This window comes from Amborella trichopoda, chromosome 4 (genome assembly GCF_054954075.1).
Source record: "Amborella trichopoda isolate Santa Cruz 75 chromosome 4, AtrichopodaSantaCruz75HAP2 v2.0, whole genome shotgun sequence".
In the NCBI taxonomy this organism is placed as follows: Eukaryota; Viridiplantae; Streptophyta; class Magnoliopsida; order Amborellales; family Amborellaceae; genus Amborella; species Amborella trichopoda.
Genome location: NC_142339.1, coordinates 52,443,868 through 52,452,994, shown reverse-complemented (window position 1 = coordinate 52,452,994; position 9,127 = coordinate 52,443,868). Strand labels below are relative to the sequence as shown.

The 9,127-nt window shown below is 36.7% G+C and overlaps 1 protein-coding gene across 1 annotated transcript; it reads right to left on the bottom strand.

The window, feature by feature from the left end:
* Window positions 1–675: 675 nt before the first annotated feature.
* On the bottom strand, window positions 676–8,663 carry LOC18421936 (GDT1-like protein 5). Its single transcript, XM_006826809.4, has 12 exons — window positions 8,474–8,663; window positions 8,188–8,256; window positions 5,854–5,913; window positions 5,632–5,679; window positions 2,789–2,877; window positions 2,647–2,680; window positions 2,260–2,307; window positions 1,892–1,960; window positions 1,736–1,780; window positions 1,595–1,656; window positions 1,399–1,471; window positions 676–1,308 (listed from the first exon to the last, which is right to left on the bottom strand). Exons 1-12 carry the CDS (start codon window positions 8,492–8,494, stop codon window positions 1,234–1,236), a joined length of 693 nt encoding a protein of 230 aa, XP_006826872.1. The 5' UTR covers window positions 8,495–8,663; the 3' UTR covers window positions 676–1,233.
* Window positions 8,664–9,127: the final 464 nt, after the last annotated feature.

The following is a 9,127-nucleotide window of genomic DNA, read 5'->3' as shown; positions in this document are numbered from 1 at the left end:
CCATGATATACGTATGGCGATGAAACATGTAGTTGCTGATCTCCATCAACCAAATCGATAACCCTCAGCTAGATTGCCATCTATATTGATCAACCCTTGTTAAATTTTATACAAAATTGATAGGTATCCTCGCGGTTGAAGGAGGTTCATCATCATCAAATCTTTTCCCCAAAAGGTTATAACTTAATGTGTTTCCCAAGAGGTCATAGCTTAGGTTATAGCTTAGTGAGGCTATAAATACCTATATCATTTCTCACTAGGTCCAACCATATCTGTTGAAAGAGGTTATAGCTTGAAAAAACCTTCTCATTTGGCAACCATGATAGTAACCCAAGTTACTTCAACCCTACTTTTGGGTATTCCCTCAGCTTCAGCTAAGTCGGATGCAGGGAAACAATGGGTATAAGCCTTACTATCAGTTTCACCTGAGGCTTCTCACGTTTTCCTAGTTTCATTTCTCTTGTTACAAGAAATTAAATTATTCAGCCCAATTAGTAGATACCCCCAGTTTGTGAGGGGGAGGTGAAGAAAATCAACCCTTGAAATTTGTCCCCATAAACAGCATGCTTGCCTAGCCCAATATCCACATTTAAAAGGAGGTTTAAAAGCAAGGTTGCTCCCCTTGTTGATTGCTAAAAGGTGGAAATTTCATACCATCAACAATGCACATTCAAATTTGAAAATGGTATCTAAATTATACTGTACCACCACTTTTAAAAACCATTTCAAAATAAACTAGAACTGTTTAAAGGTTTCTCAAAAGAATCACCCTTTCTACATCCTCTCTGAGGGGATGCCGTTGGTTCAAATGAGCCGCCTTGCTCCACGTCCCCCAAAAACTCGCCAAGTTGCCAGGCCTTATGTATTGAGTCCCCTCCATGACACTCCATGAAACTCAACTCCTGGCATCAAAAATAGCTTGCCACTACTTATTTTTCAAACTTACTCCTTGGACAGTATATCCATCACACCGGCAAGCATGAGAAATCTAACCCAAAACCTAAATACCTTAAAGTACTGACACATATCAATGTAAGGAGAACCAAAAAAAAAAAGTAATTTCCTGTGTGCCTAGATAAGTATCTAAAAAATCTAATACCAGTTACAGCATAACTGAATAGCCAGGTCAGGGCAGGGAAGTAATAAGAGCCTCAATAGCTGTCTTACAAATGTTTCTCCCTTGCAATGCCCAGCATTTTCATGGATAGAAGTGGACTGGGGATGATCGACTAGTTATGAGTCTCCAATGGGAGTAAGAAATGATTGGATACCAAAAATCAGGAAAAGTATTCCACCACATAGTGCAATCTGCAAAAGGGAAGGAACAAAAAACGAACTGATGACCAAGGATCCAGGTGAAGCGAGGCTAAAGCACAATAGAGAACAAGTAAGTCCTACCATTTTCTCAGAAATCCGAGAAGCTAAGCTCTTGCCTCCAAGGACAGCTGCAGTTGTACACAACGCTTGCCCTCTGCAGTTGAAATATATGGAACATGGAAAATAATGAAAAAATTACAAAGTTTAAAGTAAGAAGATTACAAAAGCAAAACCATTGAGAGGAGAAGAATGACATAAAGGGAAGAACCAGACATACATGATCCCCCCTAGAACCACGCCAAGTGGGTTTTCGTCAGCGGCTAACCCTATTGTTGCAATCTGAAAATGTCATGGGTAAAATTTTTAGCACTTCTCCATAGTAGAAAGGATAACAACATGGTTTCTCACCACTTCTTACCTGGCTCTTGTCACCCCACTCGCCGAAGAAATTCAGGGAGAATGCCTGCAATGGCAAGTTCCCAGATTATTGTTAGAAAGAGAAAATGATTAGCGTTCTCATCAAAAAATGACTTTAGATCTTGAAGAATATTAATCAAATGAGTTGTTTCACTACCTTCAGAAATATTGGCGAAAAGAACTGTGCAAGAAATGGTCGCTGTTTCTTTTTCAAATCATCATCAATCTGCGAAGCAAAAAAAGAAAAAAAAGAAAAAGAGAACTTCACAGTCATTATCTTCTGAAACCTAACAGTATGGAATAATAATGAGTAGAGAATAGTGTGATGGTCGCCAGGTGCATCGTAAGCCAACAAAGAAAGAAGGCAATGCATGTTTCCCATTTGTACGTCGTTTCACGGGTCTTCATTTACAAAGTAACTGTAGCTATGCAATGAAAAATGGTTTAAGATACTTGTGCACATAAATTTCTCATAGAGGTGGAATCGTGTAGCACAAAATTGGAGCATTATGGTCTTGGTCTGACCTTTGAACCTGCTTTAGCCGTACCATTGCTGGCCTTCCAATCAGCATCCTGGATAACAAGAATGATGAAGAGAGATTAAGAAAGTGAAAAAGAGAATGCAGATAGCTATGCACGGAAGGGAGGCCTACTTGTCTCTTAAGCTTTGGCTTAGTGGTAGATATATCAGTTTGGGTGAAGGAGGCCAAGGGTTCAAATCCTTGAAGCTTGTCCCAAAAAACCAAACAAAGCTGACCTACCCCTCTTGGGAATCGGGCTTGGGCTTGGGCTTGGGCTTGGGCTTGCACTGGCGTGGTTAGCAATTGATGGTGGCAACGCTACATCTAAAGTTTGACTCACACAGCTGAACTATCCAAAAGAGGAAAACAGAAAAAAGGGAAGCCTACTCACCAACTTTGCCTCCACTTCAGCTAGTTCTTTCTCTCTGTCAACAGAAGAACACAGTCTTTAATATATCACAAAACAAAACCACATTGTATTTCAGGTCGTACCCTGGAGGTTCTAACAATGCAAAAATGGCAGACTTACATACCCTTCTTCAGTGAATCCTTCCCACAGGGTCCAAAGTCCAAATAGAAAAAATAAAATGGTTGTTATATGGTGAGTCCATTTGCGAGAAATCTGTAAACCACATCGAAAGAACATTGTAAAATTGTGGTCCATATGGAAGTAGAAAAAAAGGCACAAAGAACCACAGAAAAGGTCTAACATCCTTGTGGATTAGTGTTTAGAGTACCATACCAAACATGATCACATGTTAATATTAACAGCCAAGAGGATCAAGAAAACATCAAAACCTTCCATCAAAGTCTCTGAAGTATGTAGTTTAAGTCAAATAACTTGTGATTCATAAAAGTTCCAGGCCAATATTTAGTGCAATCCAATTGAACAAACAGAATGTAATCTGCAATTTAGGTTCCAGTCTATATGGAATTTATCGAGTATTTTTTATTAATGCATCAATTATTCGAGCACTAATAAAATATGAGTGCTTGTCCAAGCCGTCCCCCCCCCCCCAAAAAAAAAAAAAAAACTCCCCGGTGGTCCCCCTTGTCTCTCTGGAGGAGTCTCTAGGGGAAAGAAGAGAACTCCCTCTGTGTGTGTGTGTGTGTGTAGTCCATAAAGGAAGGAAACCTTCCAAGATGATAGAGAGCTTCATTGAATGACCATAGTGTGAAGTATTCTTAGGAAAAGCTATCCAATGAATTGTCTATAGACTACCCTATGGTAATTACAAATTGGCAGAAATGAATCAATGACCTTGCATACTAACAAGGGAGTAATAGCGAATATACATGATAAAGGAAACTCTACATATAATAATTAATGTATATACATAAAAACTAAGCACAGGATGCTCATTGTCAAAACGTTACAGTGTTTTCTTATTCTAAAGAGAAGATAGGATGACGATTATAACAATGATGACGATGATGATGACGACAATAATAATAGAGTGGGGGAGAAGGAGAAGAGAATAATAGAGAAGAAGTAGAGAGGAAAGAGAGGGGAAGAAAACTTAAAAAGGAAAAGAAAGATGGTAAAGCATTGCCTTGGTCAATCCTACCCCCTGCATTTCTCTTTATGCAACAATGCTGATTTATAGTGTGACACGAACGAGATCGCATCATGGAGCATAATGACTTGTTTAAACAGAGTTCAAGCACACTGTAAATGAAGGCCCTGAACCTTGCTAGGACTATTTTAAACATGAGGAACAAGGACTTCTATGGACTAGCCAAGTTAGAACAGACCTAGGATCCCTCAATTACTTACTTATTGAAGTAGAACTCTATCTGCTTTGGCCTTTACATACATGTTCAAAGCTAACCAAGTGACTAGGAATCTAATTGGCATAATTAAATGACAATATGCGACTTACATGCCCTAAAATGAATAAATGACAAATATCATTATTATCTTCTGTAATTTGGTCACAATTACTGCTATCCAGCACTACCTTTTTGAAGTTATAGACAAATGACATGATGAGCAAACAATTACAAAAACACTAATTGATGGAAAAGCACCTAAATACTTCTAGTTCAAAGTTCGAACTACCTCATGGATTGGCAAATAAAAGATATATCAAATTTATTTCAAGAAAGCAATGTATTAACATGATCTTAAAAGATATAACTACAACCACCTAGGGCATACCCATGTTGCACAAAATAGAATTCCAATAAAATAACATAGTCAAAACATCACACTAAAAAAAGGTATATAAATATTCTTAATAAACTTGGAAAGCCATCAGTAGCCATATGACCAACAAAACATTTGTAATTTTGGACAAATGGTGCTTTGTAATTTTGGATAATGACTTCCATATTATCACTAAAGTCCTAAAGCATAAAAAATGAGTGATGGTGACCCTCCTTAATATCATAGAACATACTTTCAGCGCCACTCTTCTCACTAAAAAAGTTCATACGTAGCAACGACTCTTATTTGGTCCATGTGCAATAGAGAGAGGGGAGGTGGAAGCAGATCAATGTTTCCTTCAACAGCCAGTCACCCTGCCCATCAGAATGAGAAGCGCGTCTCATTGCGTATTTAATAGCAAAGGGGAATGGCGTGTATCAGTCTTGGCCAATGTAAAGCTAGTTATGATGTCACCAACGAACACCCTACCTACAAAGTTGCACATTTCAGGGGAAAAAGGAAGGGCTGGTTCCAATGACACTATGAACTTTACACAAAGGGGCAAAGACAATCACAAAAACATTTAGAGCCTCCAGATACACAGGCATAATTAAATCCATGCACCATCAAATATCAGGTACAATTAAAACCATGCACCATCAAACATAGTTTGAAAATTCTCTCGCCACAAAGCAAAAGCATATAAATATATTAGACATGAACTCAATTCAAAAAGACTGCAGGATATGGTTCTTGGAGACCGCTAGGTATGGAACAAAGCACACCCCATTTGTATCAATCACAGCCATGACCATATCCTTCTTGATAACTAGTCAATGTGGAAGATTCGATCTAAACACAGAAATTCATGTGTTGTATGAAATAATTGGCAAGTCAGTACAACTTAAAACTCTAAGAAACCACAAATTTCTACAGGAAAGAAACAAAAGAAGTGAAACTTATGCAATGAACCCATTACTAAGACTTCTTTAAGTGTGATATATCTAATAGTAACAAAATCTTATATTCACATTAACAGATTCCTTAGTAAAACATTTCCAAAGCAATACTTTCCCCTAGAAGGAAATCAAAAATATTTTCCAGATATTAAGAAAACTACACTTCCATTTATCACTCAAATCATAAACACATTCGATCAAAGGATTATTGCCAAATTGAAATATCATTGAGTTAGTAAAAATTAGTTTTGGCAAGAAAGATACTCACAAGATTTGGTGCTGCCCAACCTAGAAGAGCTGAAAGAATGGTCATCACCTGCATTTGAAATATATATCTATATTTAACACAGTCAAAAACAAAAGAAATGTAGTATCTTCGACAGAGTTAAGTCTTAGTCCATTTTATTCATTTTATCTATTAAAAAGAAAAAAAACTCTAGGTTCATAACAAGTTGACTTTAAAGGCAAGAATGAACTGAAGCAAGCTTACGATTAGAGAAACAAGGCATCCGGCCAAGACTAGCCTTCTAGGATGACGCATTGCCAAGATCTTTAAAACATCAGAAGTTCCATATGGAAGTCAGAACGAAATATGTATTCTAGAAATTATATAAGAGAACAAATAGCATACGCAAATGTATAATAGTCATAAATAAAGAAAAGAAACATATATAATGTAAAACAAAAGGAAATTATTCCATTAGAAATTTAACAATCAAAGCAACTAAGAAAACACTGACATTAAAAAAAAACAAAAAGCAACTAAGGATATAGTGTTTGTTAGATGAGGTTTTCCCTGAACCATAGATATAGAGGAGTCCCCAGAGTGAATTAGAAATCCAAGAACCACATAACAAGAATCCAAACTAACAGAAAATGCAGAAAATGTCATCTTCGTCACTCTCACTCAAAGCCCCCATCAATGGGCTAGCTGAAAGACAACTATCAGAGTATTGGAAATTATCTGCACATAGAGGCATAGGCAAAGCAAGTATGATGCCTAAAACTTGCAGTACACCACACAACGAAATGATCTCACCTAGTTCCCCCTGCTACCAACATATTTTAATCTACAGGTTTAGAAGTGGAACCATCTACATAGCCCCCAAGAACTCACACCCCTTAGTAAAATTCCAAAGCAAAATGAACATGGAGCATACTTCTTCCCATCCAAAAATCTAGAGCAATTTCCCAGGCTTGTAGAGAATTTCAATGAATAATCGTCATCATCATCAACAGGGCCTTCTCCCAACTGTTTGGGGTTGGCTAGGGAATTTCAATGAATCATGTAGCAAAAATGCACTGTGATACCCCTTAAATTGTTGTTTATCCACAAAATACAAATCCAAGCCACATAAGCTTCAATGAGAAAATAAAGCAAATGGGAGATCCCTATTTGAAGAGACATAGTATCATGAAAGAAGGTAAATTCGATTAGGAAGATAGAAAACCTTAAACAGGTTTATTAACCAACAACTTAGGATTTTCCAAATAACACCGGGCACAAAGCCTGAATGTTACAACAAACTTCCTAAAGAATGGTATAAGTTTCATCTCAAATTTTCATGGTAAAAACATTCCTTGTCAATTATGTTAAAGAAATTTATACGAATATTGGCTCCAAACCAAGTTGATCAAAGAATCCTAACCTAGAGCAAGAGGCGAACCCAAAACTAAAGAAAACATCAAGGAAACATGCAACAAGAATGTCGAGCATGAAGAAAAGCTATCTTCCTTGTTCTTGTAAAAAGCCCTCCGCAATTAGGTTTCTACAGATATGACATAGAGTATGACTAAAGTAACTAAACTTGGGATGTGTACAACTCTTCCAGCACTTGACATAGTGTACGACTAAAGGAACTAAACTTTGGGATGCATACAACTCTTCAAGCACTCTCTTTGGTATAAGAACTATATAAGCGAAAGATAAAATATGTGTAAGGGACCACTTAACTTTGGTACGGAGAAGTCACAATTACTTACAACCATCCGATGTGAAATCAGATGTCTTGGGTGTGTCACAAAGTTCAAGAAATTTTCCTTTGAACTTTGAGCTTGGTCAATGAAATAAACGCAGCCAGCCAATTTCACATCCATTGGTCAAGATTAATTGTAACCACCCTGTACTAAAGGTAAGGTCTCGTTATATATTCTCCCTATATGTAATGAGTATATATGTTACAAACAAAAGTAACATGCAACTAAATATAGTATCAATAGCGTGATTGATATAAAATCCCCGCGTTCAAGGATCAACTAGCTCTACAACTTCGAATGTGTATATAAGTAATAAGGAGGACAAATTCATTCAAAACTGACAAAAGTCTTCTTTCTTATGATCTAACTAAGCTGACTCATGCTTAACTGAGTTTGGTTTGGCCTAGAAGCAACATCAACAAGAAATAAATACCTCAATTAAGTAAAAAGTTGTTTATTTCAATAAGCATAATACACTTTGTGGACGAGAGCCAATAAAATAAAGGGAAAAAACCAGAGATCATTATCAGTAAACAAAACAAAGAGAAACAAGAAATTACATAATTAAGAGAATGGAATTGATTCATGTCGAGTAATTCCAATCCTCATGCAAGCCTTATATGAAACAATAAATGAATTGGAACAGAATACATAATTAGAAGTAAGAGCATAGATAAGTAAGCTCTCAAATCAACTGCAATTTCTGAATCCGCAAAGAATTAACAATAAGAACCAAAAGGAAACTCCAAAAGAAAAAGAAAACTCATGATCCTTCCTTCAAAGTGCAGAAAAACAAAACATAGGCAATAAAACACAGGAAAATAAAGAAAAAGTTGCATTAACACACAGCTGCCGTAAAAAACGTCTTGTCCCCGATCTCAGAGAGCACTGTCAATGCAAGAGACTTGTAGAGACCCTAAAAATCCAAAAGAGAAACGTTTAGATATCATAATCTATCTGCTATACTAAAAAACTAGAAAAAAAAAAAAAAGGAAGAAGGAAAAACAAAAAAAAAAGCTCACTTTTATGCTTCATGAAAAGAACAAAAATAAAATAAAAAGAAAGAAAAAGAGCTTTCTCTTTTGGCCAAATCAAAGTTCACAGAGAAAGCCATTGATGACTCTAGAGATTACCTCCACCAAAGAGAGCCCCATATTCCGTAAAGCTTTCGAGAGAGAAGTCTGAAACTCGCCGGAAAAATGAAATTGAAAAGGAGATCGATGATCAGAGCCGTCGAATCTTAAGAATTTTCCTTCTCTTCACGAACGAACGGGCGTACGGTCTTCTCTTGTACGGCTCCGGCGAGTTTTATGGATTCCTCTCTCCTCTTCTTCCCCTGTGTGACCAATAAAAAGCGACTTTTGTCTCTCATTAAAAAGTTAGTCACATGTATTCCAATTCTTATAGTAAATGACATGACCATCCCCCATGAGAGAGAATATATACCCTTCTTATAAAAATCTCTATTATTCCTAGCGACATCTACGTGGCCACGTGGGCATCAACGCAAGTCCCTTTAATGAAATTCGTCTTTCCTTCTCGCTTGTGTTTTTTGGGTGAGGGAGACGGCCCTACCCTTTTGTAGAACTATATTGTTATGATTATTTAGTAAGTCATTGTTGATTTAGTTCATTTAATTTGTATAGATGATGCATGTCGTCTAGATTCGGCATTTTTTTTAACGTTACCAAAAAAAAAATATTTATTAAAAGAAAACCAAGTTACAAGATGCAGCCAAATTCATTCAAGTGAAATAATCACTAATGAAGATTGACGTATTCCTTCTT

Bases quoted from the DNA above. Each gene is read 5' to 3' on its own strand.
- LOC18421936 (XM_006826809.4), bottom strand. From the start codon at position 8,494: ATGGGGCTCTCTTTGGTGGAG. The intron at 5,680-5,853 runs GTAAGCTTGCTT...TTTCAAATGCAG, and splicing joins GATGCCTTGTTTCTCTAATC to GTGATGACCATTCTTTCAGC. The intron at 2,878-5,631 runs GTGAGTATCTTT...TGTGGTTTACAG, and splicing joins GTTGGGCAGCACCAAATCTT to ATTTCTCGCAAATGGACTCA.